The 19,303-nt window shown below is 38.7% G+C and overlaps 1 protein-coding gene across 4 annotated transcripts in view; it reads right to left on the bottom strand.

The window, feature by feature from the left end:
* Nucleotides 1-19,303, bottom strand: part of agap3 (ArfGAP with GTPase domain, ankyrin repeat and PH domain 3) — a 425,021-nt gene that overhangs the window by 67,327 nt on the left and 338,391 nt on the right. For all 4 annotated transcript variants that reach the window (XM_062022533.1, XM_062022534.1, XM_062022532.1 and 1 more), the window contains exon 13: nt 18,594-18,749. In XM_062022533.1, the coding sequence (XP_061878517.1) occupies nt 18,594-18,749 (156 nt within the window). The remainder of the gene's footprint in view (nt 1-18,593; nt 18,750-19,303) is intronic.

Genomic DNA, 19,303 nt, shown 5'->3' with positions numbered 1-19,303 from the left:
GGTCGGCAACCCGCAGCTCTCGAGCCGCGTGTGGCTCTTTAGCGCCGCCCTAGTGGCTCCCTGGAGCATTTTTAAAAAATGGAAAAAGATGGGGGAAAAAATATATTTCTTATTTTAATAATGTTTCTGTAGTTGGACAAACCTGACACAAACCTTCCTAATTGTTAGAAAGCCCACTGTTTATAATGTTTGTGTTTCCGCTTCACTGATGAGAGTATTTGGCCAGCACCCTTTTGTCCTACTAATTTTGGCGGTCCTTGAACTCACCGTAGTTCGTTTACATCAGAGGTGTCCAAACTTTTTCCACTGAGGGCCGCACACGGAAAAATGTAAGCATGCTGGGGCCATTTTGATATTTTTCATTTTCAAACCATAACAAAATATATGGATTTTTTAAAAAAACTTTAGGGCTCCCGGGGACCATAAAGGGTCTCAGTCATTAAAACATTAAAAATAAGTCAAATTATTATTATTATTTTTTATTTAACGCTTACAGTAAATCTCTATATCAACTTCAGGTTGATAAAAAGTCAAAGACAACTTTGTTTTTTATAGTAAAACTGGAAATATGCAGTATTTAGTAATTAGAGCTCTACAAGATCAATAATGCAGGACACCATTGATTTTAATTCTTTAATATTTTTGAGAAATCAGTGAAAATATTAATAAAATCCCACTAAATATGTTTGGGATCCAAAAAGTCCCCCACTCATAAAGTGATACATTTTTATTAGATTTTTTTTTACTTTCAACACGTTCAAGTTACGAGATCAACTTCAGATATATCTGTCGATTTTACGTTTGAACTATTATTTTGTTTGTTTTTATGCTCTTTTGTCAAAGAAATCTTTGATGTTTTTATATGGCAACCACACAATATATGCAATATTTTTTCCACATAAAACATTTTAAAGTGACATTTTTGAAGTAATTGGAGCCATGAATAGGTCAATAATTCATTATAACATAGATTTTTTGTCTTTTTTTTTTGGGAGCAATGGCAAAAAAAAGAAAAATAAAGAAAGACAAAAGAAAAAAAACAGCCTACATGGCAGCTTTGTGTCAACATTGCAACTTTTTCTCGTTAGATTTCACCTCATTCCACTTTTTAAAATGTTTTTTTTAATTTTTGCAATACTATCAATTTTGCAATTTTTGCAGAATGTGTGGCGGGACGGTAAACTATTAGCTGTGGGACGCAAATGGCCCCCGGCCGCACTTTGGACACCCCTGGTTTACATGTACAACTTTCTCTGTCGCTGCCACAGAAAAACGTGTTTTATGCCACTCTTTCTTTGTCTCATTTTGTCCACCAAACGTTTTATGCTGTGCGTGAATGCACAAAGGTGAGCTTTGTTGACGTTATTGACTTGCGTGGAGTGCTAATAATCAATGCTAACATGCTATTTAGGCTAGCTGTGTGTACATATTGCATCAATATGCCTCGTTTGTAGGTATATTTGAGTTCATTTAATTTCCTTTACTTATGTCCAATGTGTATTTACTTTATATTTGCATGTCTCATGACACATTATCTTTATGTAATATTGGCTGCATTTCTGTTTGTGTGCCATGTTGTTCCAGGCCACAGCAAACGTTACCTAGCTTACCAAAGATTGTAATAAATCCATTAGAAGAATACAGCCTGCCGTTTCCTTTAACTTGGACACACACATCTATACCTTTGGCCATTCCAAGCCAGTCATTTCCAGGAGTTATCTCACCTTCTGAGTAGACTCTGGTTTACTAATGTTTTCTATTGTTGTAAAAATGTGTAGAATAAATATTACATTTTAACATTTCTGTCAACGAAGATTTGCTTCAGCCTGCGACACATAGTCATTCTGATAGTAGGCTATTATAGCTAATATAGACACTTACGTCATGTGTTGCCTTCATTATTACACTTATATAAGACTTTTAAAGTCATTTTGATAGTAGGCTATTATAGCTAATATAGACACCTACATCATGTGTTGCCTTCATTATTACACTTATATAAGACTTTTAAAGTAATTTTAATAGTAGGCTATTATAGCTAATATAGACACCTACATCATGTGTTGCCTTCATTATTACACTTATATAAGACTTTTAAAGTCATTTTGATAGTAGGCTATTATAGCTAATATAGACACTTACGTCATGTGTTGCCTTCATTATTACACTTATATAAGACTTTTAAAGTCATTTTGATAGTAGGCTATTATAGCTAATATAGACACCTACGTCATGTGTTGCCTTCATTATAACACTACAGTATTTCCCACACATTAATTTATTTGTGGCGGCCGCCACGAAAGAATTACGTCTGCCACAAATAAAAAAAATAAAAATATATATATATATTTTTTTTTGTCCTGTCCAGCTTCTCAGGCAAATCATATAGTTGATGTAGATGCCCATATAGGCTGTTCAGATTTACTTTACAAAAGAGAAGTGTAGGGTACTTCTCTTGTTGCCTTATTTGTATTTGACCACTACTGTTTTCTATTTATTTGTTACTGACTGTGGCAGGACACCTCTGCCTCTGTTTCACTTTATGTTGCTGGTAAATAATATGGTTGTAGTAGTAGGCTAAAGTTAAATTATTTAGTATGCACTAATTAAAGGGGCAGAGCTTTAAGAGACATTTTAGGTTTTATATTTTATAAGATATATTTTTTGTAAGAACCACAATTAATAAATATATTTCAGTGAATAACTTACTGTTCAAATCTGTATATAAATATGTAAATAAAGTGTTGTAATTATATTGTAAAATGGATGGATGGATGGATGGATGGACGTTTAAAACAAAACTGTTATTAATTAGTAAGTATACATTTTTTAAGCCTTTTTAGAGAAAATCATATCATTGTAGTAAATTATGCAAATTACTCGATGATGTCATGTGACCACGCCCATAGCCACGCCCCCACCGCCACAGGTATCTTGGCAGTTTATGGGACACTGCACTTATATAAGACTTTTAAAGTCATTTTGATAGTAGGCTATTATAGCTAATATAGACACTTACGTCATGTGTTGCCTTCATTATTACACTTATATAAGACTTTTAAAGTCATTTTGATAGTAGGCTATTATAGCTAATATAGACACCTACAACATGTGTTGCCTTCATTATAACACTTATATAAGACTTTTCATTTTTTGCGGCTCCAGACAGATTAGTTTTTTTGTATTTTTGGTCCAATATGGCTCTGTCAACATGTTGGGTTGCTGACCCCTGCACTAGCCGAACGCCGCGTCCAAACATCTCGGTACGATCGTTCGAGCGTTATTATGCCCAAAGGACCGCACAAGCATCAGATGAGGAGTAAAAATAACGGCAAAACCAACTCTTAAACTGCACTGAAAACATTGAGTAGGGCCTCTTTTGTCACACCGCATGAAATGAAGACAGCGACAGCACCTGTGGACCAGATTAGCACCTCAGGGCGCTGATACGATCCCAGCTGAGTTCTCCTTGTTGTATGTGAGCCTCTCCAATGTCCTCTGGAGATTGCTGTGACAAAACCTTACAAAGGACTTAGCACACGGTCTTTAGCCTTGAGGACATCCGCGTTCTTCTTTTCCTCTTTAAATGCATTCGTGTGAACGCTCAGAGGGGGCGAAAAGGTGAGCTATTGTTTGGCGATGTTGCGTCGTGTCGCACGCCGCAACGCATCAGGCAGTCACTTAAAGAAGTGCTCGCCATTCTCGTGAATTAATGAGCAGTTGGGAAGAACCGGCCAAGGCGGCACCATCTGTAAATGTCACCGGCACCGCTTGCTCATTTTACACATCATTAAAGCCAATATTCCTAACCTGTATCAGAGCAATCAGGAGCAGGCCATTACTGCGACAGGGGCCCCCGGGGGGAACCGCGACCCAACTCGGGGAGGGAGAGAAAGGAGAGCACTTGCTATCTATCTGACACACACCTCTGCACACGTGCACGCCACCACCCAATACAATAAACAAACACATGAAATCAGCGGCGGTGCCGGTAATAGCCGCCGCGTTTAACAACAGAGACCGATGAGAACGGGAGGGCCAATTAAACGCGGGCCGCCCCAAATGAGAATCTTGTTATTTCCTTCGCTCCGTCCGTCGGGTGGTGCTCAGGAAGCTAAGTCATTACAAGAGCGCGGGCTCCGGGGACAGCTTTGGGAAATGAGAGTGAGTCGGGGAGCGACAAAACAAAGTATTGAGATAAACACCCGCCATTAGCGCAGGCAGTTAAAGCTCCATCTCCTAATCCTCAGCTGGACTCCAGAGGATATTAACCCTTGCTGTACTAAGGTGCAGGACATTAGCACACTTGATTAAGTCGCTCTCTCCCTGCAGGAACTTAGTACTAGTTGGCATAAGTGCAGGTTGACTTGCCGCCGACACAACTTTGAGTCTTCTTGCAGCAACTTAGTGACTAACACAATTTATTGAGATGCAATACACAAAGTCCGAGAACTATAAATGCATGGTCATAGACATCAACAATGTTTGAAGTAGGGTTGTACAGTATACCGGTACTGGTATAGTATTGTGGTACTAATGAATCCAAAATGGTACTATACTCTGTTTGAAAAGTACCGCTTCCCGGGCATGACGGCGCGTCGTCACGTCGTGACATTGCTGGTTTTGCGAGAAGAGGAGCATGTTCGGCAGCGCACAATCACGGAGTACATACAAGCAGACACAGTGTGTAGAAAGAAAAGGGAGAATGGACGCATTTTGGTTTAAAAACTAACGATAAAGGTGAAGCTATAACACTGAAACACCCTCAGGAAGAGGTGCTTTAAGACATGCTGAGAAATACATTTTATTATTGTACATATTAGAGATGCGCGGTTTGCGGACACAACCGCGGTCTCTGCGGATAATCCGCGGGTCGGGCGGATGCATGACGAAAAAAATAGATTTTAAATAGATTCGGGCGGGTGGCGGTTGAACCAATTCGGAAATATATATACATAGTTAAATGTTGTTACCCACATACGAAAAACGAGCAGCACTCTTTGAAACAGGCAATTATTCATCAGGCACTGCTGCAGCTGTCACACCAAATTTCTTCCCCCCTACAAACCCCCCCCCCCCCATTTACTTCCGGGGCTGCGTCCAATAAAGTCACAAAGTTGCCGGGGGTCCTTAACCCGCATGCGACCGTCCTGTTTCGCGCCTGTACAAAAAAACCCAATAATCGATTTCTTCAGATTCCAGCAGCTGTCAAAGACGAAGTATCCTTCCAGCGACGGGCAGTGAAAGCTGAAGTGCTATCGATCGCTGTCAATGACGTAAGAGGAAGCATGACCACGGAAGTAAATGGGCTGGGGGGAAGGTTTTTGTAGGGGGAAGAAATTTGGCGTGACACAGCACACCACAACACAACACAACAGCAGAAGAAGAAGAAAATAAAAAGATGGCATCGCCGGCAGCAAACGTGGGAATACTAAAGACCAGGTAAAAAAAATAACAATAATAGTCAACACTTTCTTAATGGAAATGACAATAATATTATAATAATGATAAATAATATTATCACGCATTAATATCTCTTAGCCTCTAATGCGTGGCCAAGAGCTATTGATGGCACGCAAGAGATATTAATGCCTTGCATCGTCTATATTAGATATATAACAACGGGTGGATGGCGGGTGGATGACGACTTTTGTGATGCGGTTGCGGATGAAATAATTGCCTATCCGCGCATCTCTAGTACATATGATGTAAAAATAAACTTATTCAGAGCCTATTGCACTCCTCTGTATACTGCCTCCCTGTGGGTAAAGTATAAGCAGAAAAGCATACAGAAGCTGCAGGTTGCTTATGATGATTGTATGAGGCTTCTCTTGGGAATTCAAAGAAGCTCCAGTGCAAGCCAGATGTTTGCTAGTGTTGGGGTGCCCACTTTCTCAGCGTTGCTACGCAACCTTATGTATAAGTTTACGTGTAGGGCATCTGAGTCTGAAGATGACATAATCTCTGTGATAATGAACCCTGGCCGCAGTTCTGTTAGGTACTCATCTGGACTTTGGAACCATTGGCACACATGTTTGTATGTCAGAAACTGACATTTGGGCTTTATGTTTTATTGTTTTTATGTTTTATTGTCTGCGATGAGGTGGCGACTTGTCCAGGGTGTACCCCGCCTTCCGCCCGATTGTAGCTGAGATAGGCTCCCGCACCCCCCGTGACCCCGAAGGGAATAAGCGGTAGAAAATGGATGGATGGATGTTTTATTGTTTTGTTTTTAATGTTTTGTATTCTGTTTTTTATGTTTAATGGATCTTAAGGTTTGCAATAAAGATTGATGATGATGATGACATGGCTAGCTAGCTAGCCGCAAACATCCAGCCGCAGTCTGCAGTGTTTTAGCTACTTCTAAATCACTAATCCTCGCCTCCATGGCGACAAATAAAGTACGTTTCTTACAAGTATCATCCCTACAGGATGAGGAATAGCTAAACATGCTTCACTACACACCGTAGGAGGATATAATAGCTAACCGCTAACAGCAAGCTAGCACCCTGAATGTAAACAAATGCCATGGGTGGATCTACACCTGACATCCACTGTAATGATACCAAGTACAATAGCGTATCTAGTCAATACTGCTATGATTACATCTATATTTATGTCACAAAATCTTTTTTCCTTTTTAAAAAATGTATATTATGTTTATAAACTCAGGAAATATGTCCCTGGACACATGAGGACTTTGAATATGACCAATGTATGATCCTGTAACTACTTGGTATCGGATCGATACCTAAATGTGTGGTATCATCCAAAACTAATGTAAAGTATCAAACAACAGAAGTATAAGTGATTATTACATTTTAACAGAAGTGTAGATAGAACATGTTAAAAGACAAACTAAGCAGATATTAAAAGGAAATGAACAAGTTAATCGATAATCCTATTATCCTAGTATCGAAACGTATCAAAATACATTTTGGTACCGGTACTAAAATATTGGTATCGGGACAACAGTAGTTTGAAGACCAAAAACCTTCGTAGACTATTTTTGCTTCTTTGTGAGTCTCGGAGTGTTATAGCAGCTGGAACGCAGGCATTTTTTACAATAGTCAAGTGTGTTTGATGGATTGGAATTGAATTTATGGGAACAAATGTAAACATAAATGTACCGTATTTTCCGGACCATATGGTGCACCAGATTATAAGGCGCACTGCCAATGAGCGGGTCTATTGAGGTCTATTTTCATATAAAAGGCGCACTTGATTACAGGGCGCATTAAAGGGGTCATATTATTTACTTTTTCTAAATGGAAAACACTTCCTTGTGGTCTACATAACATGTGATGGTGGTTATTTGGTCAAAATGTTGCATAGATTATGTTTTACAGACCATCTTCAAGTAGCTTTCTGACAGTCGCTTCAGGATGCGCCGTTTTGTGGGCGGTCTTATTTACGTGGCTCACCTTCGACAGCGTCTTCTCCCCGTCATCTTTGTTGTAGCGGTGTAGCGTGCAAGGACGGGAGTGGAAGAAGTGTCAAAAGATGGAGTTAACTGTTTTAATGACATTCAGACTTTACTTAAATCAATAACGGAGCAGCATCTCCTCATCCGTGGCTCACTAGTGCAACAACACCGGACATGTGTCCCGGGAAAAAACGTCCGACCGGAACTGTCTAATAACTAAAGTTCCTTGGGTGAATAATGTAAACTCACTAAACTGGTATGTTTTAGCGCTTTCATGGCGGGTTTACTGACAGATATAAGTAAGAACTTTACACTACTTTATATTAGAAATGGCAACAGCGGAGGATGAATGTCCCATAACAAGATGATAAAGAAAAAGAAGAAGCTTAGCGACTACAATGTCGGGACAGACTACAAAGGCGGACGCGCGCAAATTTTCAGGACTTCTGCAGATCCCAAATACAGATCAGCAGTTTCCAAAAGGTAAGAACAGTTTATTTTGCATAATATTGCGAAACAAAATGCCAGATATTATGTCTTACCTTATACACACACCACAATAATACTTGTATGTTGAAGCACAGTACAATCCATCAAACGGTGCGGCTTCATAGCTTACCAAAGCCTTACTAAAACATTTTGATAAGATTTTTGAGCGCCGTGTGTAATGTTCTATATTTTCAATGGAACATAAAAAATGTTGGTGTTGTTTACTTGAGTCATATTGCAGTCTACACGTATCTCTTATGTGTGACTTCCATCTACTGGTCACCCTTCTCATTTCAACATTTACCATGTATCAAATAAAATAGCTTTGAGGTCGGTAAGCACAACCAAAATTTTCTGTACATTAGGCGCACTGTCAAGTTTTGAGAAAATTAAAGATTTTAAGTGCGCCTTATAGTCTTGAAAATACGGTACATGTTGTTGTTTATGGTTAGTTTCAGTTTCTAAATCCCCAAAATAAATGCCTATGGTACGCTTGTTCGCACATAAACACTGTTGACCAGTGGTTCTCAAACTTATTCCACCAAGTACCACCTCAGAAAAAACTTGGCTCCCCATGTAACAACCGTAACGGCCAACATTAAAATACAGTAGCGTAGTAGGCCAAAGTACTCATTAAAAACAAGACAGGGGTTCTATTTAACAATAATACTTAACACGCTTCGGAACGCTTCGGGATCCCCCAGGAGGAAGTTGCTAATGTTGCTCTGGAGAGGGAGCTGTTGTCCCCGCGACCCGATTCCGGATAAGCGGTTGAAGATGGATGGATGGATGGATAATATTTAACAGTTTTGAGCACTGTAACTGTTAACCTGTGGCATGTTAACCTCTTAAGGCCAAAGCTGTTTGTTTACATGCTTTTTTTAATTTCTCTTTGCTATTTGGGCTTATTGGACCCTAATTAGAATAAAAACTAAGAATCATCTTTTGAATGATGTACTTAGTCCATAAGTAACAAACGTGTACTTCATGTTTACACTTTTTTTTTTCCAAATTCCATTGTATGTTATACTCTTCTGACACCACCAGATGGCAGTATAAGTGTCCACATAAGCACATAAGACCCCAATTCAGTAGTGTACACAATTTTGGAAATAAGAGCTAAAAGGTAGGGATGATGTTTGATAAGGAATTATCGAGTTCGAGCCTATTATCGAATCCTCTTATCGAACCGATTCCTTATCGATTCTCTTATCGAGTCCAGATAGGTTGTTGTATATGGAAAAAACCACACAATATATGGTTTAACAAAAACTCACTTTTGTTATATAATAAAAAAATAAAATCTAATAAATAAATAAATATTGACTGTTACCCACCTAAAAAAATAAAATAAAATAAATAAATATTGACTGTTGTTACCCAAAGTATATTAAGTGGGATTTTTCAGAGAAACAAATATATACAGTAACACAAAAACAACCTGTCTCTGTGATCACTATAGGTGTATAAATAATAATATAGTGTTAAATAAAATCAGTCCCTTGGGCACAAAACTGAAAATAATACAGCTCTCTAAAAAGTGCACTTCTGCTGCTATTTCACATAACTGTTTGTTATGATGCTTTGACATTTTTGCACTTTATTTCTTTATTGAAAGAAAATTCTATGAAGAGAAAAGTTGTTTGCAAATGTGGTTACAATGCTAAAAAATGAAAAGTTAAAGCTAAAAAAAGAAATACACTTTATTGAGTTAACATTATTTCTTTATAGGGGGAAAAATGTTATGAGCGAGAGAATATAACAACTACACTACCCAGCATGCAACGGGAGTGACGAGCATGTGCGGTAGCCCCGAAAAGTGTTGCATGTTGCCACGCTGTGAAAGTAAACGTCAAGAACTCAGCCAACACGCCTTGTCTGCATTATTTATAATTAGACAGACAACACATCTACAGTGTGATTTTGTTTTGTTTACAAGGAAAGAAAAACAAAAGTTAAAAAAGGGAGATATGTTGTATATATATGTATGTGCTGCGGTTGTTTTAAGAACGTTGCGACAGCTGCCGTAAAGGAGGTGCGTTGCTAGCCTGGTTGCTATGTTTCCGGTTGGTCGTAAAAGTGTTCGTCATGTGTTTTACCCTGCTAAAATCTCCCAGTAAAGTTATTCGATGGATGATAGCTTTTGTTTTGAACTTTATTACACCTTGGAGCGCTTTTTCCCGTCCATTGTTTTCCTGCTTTCGCTATCTGCGCCTAATGACTGAGCTACGTGACGTCAATTCTTGTGATGTCCCACGGAGCATTTCTGGTCGGGACGGGATTCGAATAAAGAATCAACTCTTTTCCTTTACTATAGTGGTCTCTATAACGGGTACCGGTTCTCAAAAAGGGATTCGAGTCCGAGGACTTGGTTCTTTTCTTATCAAACAACCGGGAAAACCGGTTTCGAGTATCATCCCTACTAAAAGGTGCTGTCCACGCATGTGGCCAACTAAGCCTTTAGAGGTTTGCACGGATCGTTTCTCCAAGATGCAGATGGAACTCCATAGGCAGCGTGCAGGTAGGAAGATGATTTATTTTCCATAAATCAGTCAATAATACAAGAAATAAACAAAAAAGCGTGTGACAAAGTTTAGCACAGGAACAAGAATCAAGAATCGCAGGATTAACCAAATGTAACTTGTTGCATGAAGCAAACAAGACAGCCAGACTGAGTGTTGCAAAAAGCAGGAATAAATTGCTCTCTGATTAGAGCCCCAAACACTAATCAGAGGCAGGTGAAAATAATCAGCACCCATGGCAAACAAGAAAACACAAACCAGGGGTGCTGAAACCGAACTAAGGGAGTCTTTCACTAAACAAAACTTGATCGGGGCAACGGATCGTGACAGTAACATTACAAACAGTTTGAACAGTAACACTGTGTTTGAATGTAGGAAAATAAATCACTTAATTGATTATTTGGCGAACCACTGCTGTATACAATGTAGGCATTATCCATACTTGCCAACCTTGAGACCTCCGATACCGGGAGGTGGGGGGTGGGGTTAGGGGGTTGTGGTCAGGGGTGGGGTGGGGGCGTGGTTGGGGGCGTGGTTAAGAGGGGAATATATTTCAGCTAGAATTCACCAACTCAAGTATTTCATATATATATACATATATATATATATATATATATATATATATATATATATATATATATATACACACTACCGTTCAAAAGTTTGGGGTCACCCAAACAATTTTTTGGAATAGCCTTCATTTCTAAGAACAAGAATAGACTGTTGAGTTTCAGATGAAAGTTCTCTTTTTCTGGCCATTTTGAGCGTTTAATTGACACCACAAATGTGATGCTCCAGAAACTCAATCTGCTCAAAGGAAGGTCAGTTTTGTATCTTCTGTAACGAGCGAAACTGTTTTCAGATGTGTGAACATGATTGCACAAGGGTTTTCTAATCATCAATTAGCCTTCTGAGCCAACAAGCAAACACATTGTACCATTAGAACACTGGAGTGATAGTTGCTGGAAATGGGCCTCTATACACCTATGTTGATATTGCACCAAAAACCAGACATTTGCAGCTAGAATAGTCATTTACCACATTAGCAATGTATAGAGTGTATTTCTTTAAAGTTAAGACTAGTTTAAAGTTATCTTCATTGAAAAGTACAGTGCTTTTCCTTCAAAAATAAGGACATTTCAATGTGACCCCAAACTTTTGAACGGTAGTGTATATGTATATATATATATATATATATATATATATATATATATATATATATATATATATATATATATATATATATATATATATATATATATATGTATGAAATACTTGACTTTCAGTGAATTCTAGCTATATATATATATATATATATATATATATATATATATATATATATATATATATATATATATATGTATATATATATATATATATATATATATATATATATATATATATATATATATATATATATATATATATATATATATATATATTTTATTATACATATAAATAAAAGAAATACTTGAATTTCAGTGTTCTGGAGGCTATCCATTAGATGGCAGTATTGTCCTGTTTAAGAGTGTCACAACATTGCTGTTTACGGCAGACGAACTGCTTTATGGTAGACTAAACGTGACTGCTGTTGTGTGTTGTTACCGCGCTGGGAGGACGTTAATGAAACTGCCTAACAATAAACCCACCTAACAAACCAAGATCTCGCCCTCGATCATTCTACAGTTATGACGTCATTGGGCAGGCAAGCTGTTTATATTGTGGGAAAGCGGACGTGAGAACAGGCTGTCCCCACTCAGGTCCGCATTGAGCTGGAGGGGGCGTGGCCTCCAGCTCCGGCTGAATACAGGGAGTTTGTCGGGAGAACATTTCTGCCGGGAGGTTATCGGGAGAGGCACTGAATACCGGGAGGTTGGCAAGTATGGCATTATCAATCCGATCGCTCCTATTCACAGTTATAAATGGTAACCACCACTTTGCTAGAATATAATGTAAATGAACAAGTCAAAATAACACGCCAAGTCAACAAAGTTGCAGTAGCACAACAAACAAAGGTAAAAACGTCAATGCTGTGACGCAGTGTGAGTGCCAGACACCAAGAAATGAGGATGAATGGTGCCCACATCTAAACCAATGAGTATTTGCCACACTTTCTTTCAAGTACAGACACATTAATGATGCCCGCTGACACCGTGCATTAATCAGAGAGGAGCACACCCGCCCCCTTACCACCGCATGGACACAACTCTTTTTCGGCCAGCGATTTTCCAGTGGGTTTACGGCGAGCACCGATTTTGTCGGCGGGTGAGGTGTGGGTGGTGTGGCGGCTGCGAAACACATTACGGTGGCTGTCACTTGTCCCGCCGTGCGTCCTGCATCACTCTTTAAGCACGTGAGAAGTTCATTACATCGCACGCCTCTGACGGAGCACAAGATATTAGGCAGCGTGTCCGTTGTGCAGATGTGGCGGCGCAAATGGAAGCGCTATAGGACGAGGCGCCTTTTGATAAACACATTTAAATTGGTTTAAAATAAATAAAATGATGCTTTAGAGAGACATTTAAAGCATAGTGGAACTTGGAAGTTTGCAATAAAGGTACATTTTGTTATGCTCTATGTCAGTGATTCCCAAACTGTGGTACACACCACTAGTGGTACGTGGGCCCCATCTAGTGCACAGGTGTCAAACTCAAGGCCCGAGGGCCAGATCTGGCCCGCCACAGCATTTTACATGGCCCACAAACGCCTGCAAATAATATGCGTCAATACACAACCATATATTTTTTTTTAACAATTTATAAAAAAATTTAACATTTTGACAGAAAAAAATGTATGCACTGCAAGAAATTGCATACATTTTAAAATTTAATAGTATCCAATATTGGAACAAATTTTTGTCAAAATAAAAGTAAATACTTAAATATCTGCTGACTTCTGATTACAAAGCAAGCTATCCGTTGTACACTGTAAAATTAAAATATTTTACGGTAAAATTTACGGGGGTCTTTATAGCAAATTACTGGAAATTGAAAATAAAAACATTGTTTTTTTTTAACGATAAAAGTCTGTCGTTTGAGCTGCCAGTTTTTGTTGTTGTTTTTACCGCAAATGGAAAACAAAAAATTACGGTAAGAATCTGGCAGCTCTGATGGCAGAATTAAAAAAGTGTTATTATTTTTCAATTTGCAGTAATATGGTGTAAAATCACTGTATATTTCACGCAAAATTCTAGTGAATGAGTTGCCATTTTTTCGCTGTAAAAATCTACAGATGTTTTTTTTTTTACTGTGTACATAAAAAAACATGTTCAATAATCAAATGCATAATTTATAATATTTGCTGTTTCTAGCGGCCCTTTGATGGAAGCCATCACTGCGATATGGCCCTCAATGACACCGCTGATCTAGTTGTACGCCAAAGAATCACTTAATTAAATATTCAAACACAGTGCTACTGTTCAAACTGTGTGTAATGTTTCAGTGGCATACAATATTAAATATACTTGTTAAATAAAACCTCTGCCTTGTTTTAATGAATAGTTAGGCCTTCTGAGTGTTTTTTGAGGTGGTTTGAGAACCACTGCTCTGTTATTAGTGGACTTGCCAGGAAACTTCATGCTAGCACTAGTGTTAGCAGAAGATTTTTTATTTAAAAAAATTTAAAAAAACAGAAAAATCCTAACTTGTAGGGGTGTAAAAATTAATCAGTTCAAACCGATAACTGATTTTAACTTTAGAGATATCAATAGATTGTTTGGTGAGCCTGTGGATAGTTCTATAAGTAGTATGGATCGGTCGATGTGCACTTGTAAAGTCATGCATTGGTTGATTGTAGCTCTGATACAAAATATGCCCGCTCTAATCTTGAGAGACTTCTTTAATGACATAATACGAGAGTACCACGCAATGTAAGCCAATCAGAAGCAACGTAAGGTGGGTCTTTGCATCTTTATTTTTCATACACACCTCGGCGCGGTGTTGTCAACTTGGCGACTTTCTCGCAAAATCTATAATCTTTGCAACTCCTCTTAGTGACTTTATTTCTCAAAAGCGACTGGCCACAAATCTAGCATTTTTGGGGGGATGTTTGGAGACATGAAAGCGCGTGTAACACTCATTTCCACAACGTAGAAGAGGTGCTGCTGTGTCCCGTGTATACTGAATGTCTGTCCTTAGACAGCTTGTACTGGCAATTAAATGGCAATTAAGTCCATTCCACTCTCGTCAGAGCAGAGAGGACACGCACTCTGTGCAAAGCTGCCGCTGTTTCTGCCTTGGTTGACATGTAAATGTTTCATCACTGTCACACTTCAAATAAAAACAAACATATCGTTCATGTCAATGAGCCAGTCAATAGATTTGGTTTGTTCGTGAATATCACAACTAGGGATGTCCGATAATGGCTTTTTGGCGATATCCGATATTCCGATATTGTCCAACTCTTTAATTACCGATACCGATATCAACCGATACCGATATCAACCGATATATGCAGTCGTGGAATTAACACATTATTATGCCTAATTTGGACAACCATGTATGGTGAAGATAAGGTACTTTTTAAAAAAAATAATAAAATAAGATAACTAAATTAAAAACATTTTCTTGAATAAAAAAGAAAGTAAAACAATATAAAAACAGTTACATAGAAACTAGTAATTAATGAAAATGAGTAAAATTAACTGTTAAAGGTTAGTACTATTAGTGGACCAGCAGCACGCACAGTCATGTGTGCTAACAGACTGTATCCCTTGCAGACTGTATTGATATATATTGATATATAATGTAGGAACCAGAATATTGATAACAGAAAGAAATGGGGGGAGGGAGGTTTTTTGGGTTGGTGCACTAATTGTAAGTGTATCTTGTGTTTTTTATGTTGATTTAATTAAAAAAAAAAAAAAAAACAACAAAAAAAAAAAAGCAATGATACAGATAATTAAAAAAACGATACCGATAATTTCCGATATTACATTTTAACGCATTTATCGGCCGATAATATCGGCTCGGACATCCCTAATCACAACCCTTCAGTCTTTTGATAAAATGTGTTAAGTCCAACATTTAACGATGTATAACAAAGAAAAATACAACTAAACTAAGAATCAATAGTAGAAAATGAATTTACAATTCTAACAATAATTAACATTTTTTAACTCACACCTCTTCTCTTATTTAGGTTTATGGATTCCAATGCCTTCAAGTTGATAGTTCTACTATTTGCTAACAATACAGGAACTACCTGTTTTGTATCTGTCCATTTTAAAAATAAACACATGACATTGTTCTGACATGATTCGTTTAATTTTCTTTTCACCATGCAAACCTTATATCTGCATCGAATCGTAATGTTTTAAAAAGTATTGTTAGTGAATATAATCGTAACCAATGTATCGAGATTCATATCGGATCGCTACTTAAGGTAGAGATGCACACCCCCACTAACTAGTTTATACTGTTAGCACCTTGCCAACTAAATACATAGTGCTGCAGTGACTGAATCAAAGTGAGCAATGTTGGTGTTTTGATAGGATAACATGATTTCTAACAACCCACCATCACCCCTTAATGACAAGCGGCGGCCCAAATTGGTCATCACCACACTAATACTTAAAAAATGCATTTTGTCATAACGACAGCTGATAAAAACTCTCTAAAACAAACCTCTATGACCTCCTGAAACCAAATCACTTTAGCACGAGTAAGAATGTCTTGCACCTGGAGATCGGTTCTCATTGCTTAAAAGAGCTGTTCAAGACTCGCCTCGTCGAGATGTCACATCTCGACCCGCTACACACTGAAAGAGGGTCCGTCACCAACTCTTGAGTCGGGAGCCACCAGTAGAGAATCCCTAAGTTATAACAAGGAAAGTAGCCCAGGTGACTCACGTTGATGAATTAGTAGGCTTACCAGTAAAACAATGTACAAACCCCGTTTCCATATGAGTTGGGAAATTGTGTTAGATGTAAATATAAACGGAATACAATGATTTGCAAATCATTTTCAACCCATATTCAGTTGAATATGCTACAAAAACAACATATTTGATGTTCAATACATTTTTTTTTTTTGCAAATAATCATTAACTTTAGAATTTGATGCCAGCAACATGTGACAAAGAAGTTGGGAAAGGTGGCAATAAATACTGATAAAGTTGAGGAATGCTCATCAAACACTTATTTGGAGCATCCCACAGGTGAACAGGCAAATTGGAAACAGGTGGGTGCCATGATTGGGTATAAAAGTAGATTCCATGAAATGCTCAGTCATTCACAAACAAGGATGGGGCGAGGTTCACCACTTTGTCAACAAATGCGTGAGCAAATTGTTGAACAGTTTAAGAAAAACCTTTATCAACCAGCTATTGCAAGGAATTTAGGGATTTCACCATCTACAGTCCTTAATATCATCAAAGGGTTCAGAGAATCTGGAGAAATCACTGCACGTAAGCAGCTAAGCCTGTGACCTTCGATCCCTCAGGCTGTACTGCATCAACAAGCGGCATCAGTGTGTAAAGGATATCACCACATGGGCTCAGGAACACTTCAGAAACCCCCTGTCAGTAACTACAGTTGGTCACTACATCTGTAAGTGCAAGTTAAAACTCTCCTATGCAAGGCGAAAACCGTTTATAAACAACACCCAGAAATGCCGTCGGCTTCGTTGGCCTGAGCTCATCTAAGATGGACTGAAACAAAGTGGAAAAGTGTTCTGTAGTCTGACGAGTCCACATTTCAAATTGTTTTTGGAAACTGTGGACGTCGTGTCCTCCGGACCAAAGAAGAAAAGAACCATCCGGATTGTTATAGGCGCAAAGTTGAAAATCCAGCATCCGTGATGGTATGGGGGTGTATTAGTGCCAAAGACATGGATAACTTACACATCTGTTAAGGCGCCATCAATGCTGAAAGGTACATACAGGTTTTGGAGCAACATATGTTGCCATCTAAGCAACGTTACCATGGACGCCCCTGCTTATTTCAGCAAGACAATGCCAAGCCACGTGTTACATCAACGTGGCTTCATAGTAAAAGAGTGTGGGTACTAGACTGGCCTGCCTGTAGTCCAGACCTGTCTCCCATTGAAAATGTGTGGCGCATTATGAAGCTTAAAATACCACAACGGAGACCCCGGACTGTTGAACAACTTAAGCTGTACATCAAGCAAGAATGGGAAAGAATTCCACCTGAGAAGCTTAAAAAATGTGTCTCCTCAGTTCCCAAACGTTTACTGAGTGTTGTTAAAAGGAAAGGCCATGTAACACAGTGATGAACATGCCCTTTCCCAACTACTTTGGCACATGTTGCAGCCATGAAAATCTAAGTTAATTATTATTTGCAAAAAAAAAAAAAGTTTATGAGTTTGAACATCAAATATCTTGTCTTTGTAGTGCATTCAATTGAATATGGGTTGAAAAGGATTTGCAAATCATTGTATTCCGTTTATATTTACATCTAACACAATTTCCCAACTCATATGGAAACGGGGTTTGTAAATAAAACATGCATCCTAGCATGCTAACCTCTTGTATCATTAAATGTCAAGGTAACAAAGCTAAGCACTACATATAATGTTCAATTTTGATATACAAACCTGCTGTCTTACCTCCAAAAAAACCCAAAAAAACTTAACCTTCCAAATTGTTAATGTTGACCTCAGCGCATACTTTGAATATAAAAGCATGGGTGGTGATCACTATGGCCTATGTGGTCAACAGACCCCCATTCAAACCTTAAAGAGCAGCTGTCAGAAGCCAGGATTTTTTTCTTTTTTTAATAATGATTATAAATGCTAAGCGTCATTTATGAGGCGTCAATGCCATTGTTGTTTCCCAGGGTATCAATCTTGTTGATTGATCACGCCGCTCCTCTGACATCAGTTTTATGGCCTCCGAGATGCGTCTCAGTGTTTCCACAATGGCGTCCAATTAGAGCGCTCCATTCATCATTTGTGCGGCAGGATCATTATTAATTGGCTGAAGAGCTGGCTGCCACTCCCCCGCTGAGCCTCATGGACCCGACCATTTAGACCGAGGTAACACAACTTTGGGAAGGACCACTGCACTGCGCCATGTGTTTTATGAGCATAGCAGGCGGTATACTAACAGTTATACTACTTTGTAATCACACACCAGTGACAAACTCATTTTTGTTAAATGTTACACCAAGATGAGTCGTCATCGCCATTGCGGCCTACCTTCGTTGCCTGCGGATAAACCATCTGGCTTGGTGATGCCCGTGCTCTTTTTCCGTCTGTGTTTCTTGCGGTTGGCGTGTGGCGATGGAGGCGGCTCAAGCTTTGGACTGGTGGCGCTGCCCGCACCGCAACTGGTCTGGTCACTTGTTCCATTAGCTGGAGGGGGGGGCAGATAGGTAAAGAGTTATGTTTCACGTTAGCAATATATAATGTTGCTACAAAATCAGAAATTGCACCATTACTGTCCGTCAAGGTACAGTACATTCCACACTTATGTCACTTTTTCATTGCACTCAGCTCGGTGCCACACCGGACGCATCAGTCTGTTTCAACGTCTCAGCCACATTTAGGACACATTTCTTCCAAAGGAGACTGAAGGCATGACAACTGAGCATTGGAGCAAAGTAGAGTGTGGAGTCAGGGTAAGCATGTGTGTTTATTTGAGTCATTAACGACGTGTGTCCTTAAACGGGGAATCTGCTCAACCAATCTTCATACTTCAAATTTTCTATATCATTAAATGATTCCATTTTTGATCACAACTGTAATACAACAAAAACACAGAAGGGTGGTATGACAATATCAATTAATATTAATGGTATATTATTTCTGGCAACGCATTAGCGCAGTGGTTAGAACTCGTGCTTCACAACAAAAGGACCTGGGTTCGATTCATAGGCTCCAGCCCCTCGCTCCCCCCCAAGTAGGAC

The sequence above is a fragment of the Entelurus aequoreus genome, linkage group LG16 (genome assembly GCF_033978785.1).
Source record: "Entelurus aequoreus isolate RoL-2023_Sb linkage group LG16, RoL_Eaeq_v1.1, whole genome shotgun sequence".
Lineage (NCBI taxonomy): Eukaryota > Metazoa > Chordata > Actinopteri > Syngnathiformes > Syngnathidae > Entelurus > Entelurus aequoreus.
The sequence above is the reverse complement of the archived record's forward strand: the minus strand, read 5'-3'. Positions and strand labels throughout refer to the sequence as shown.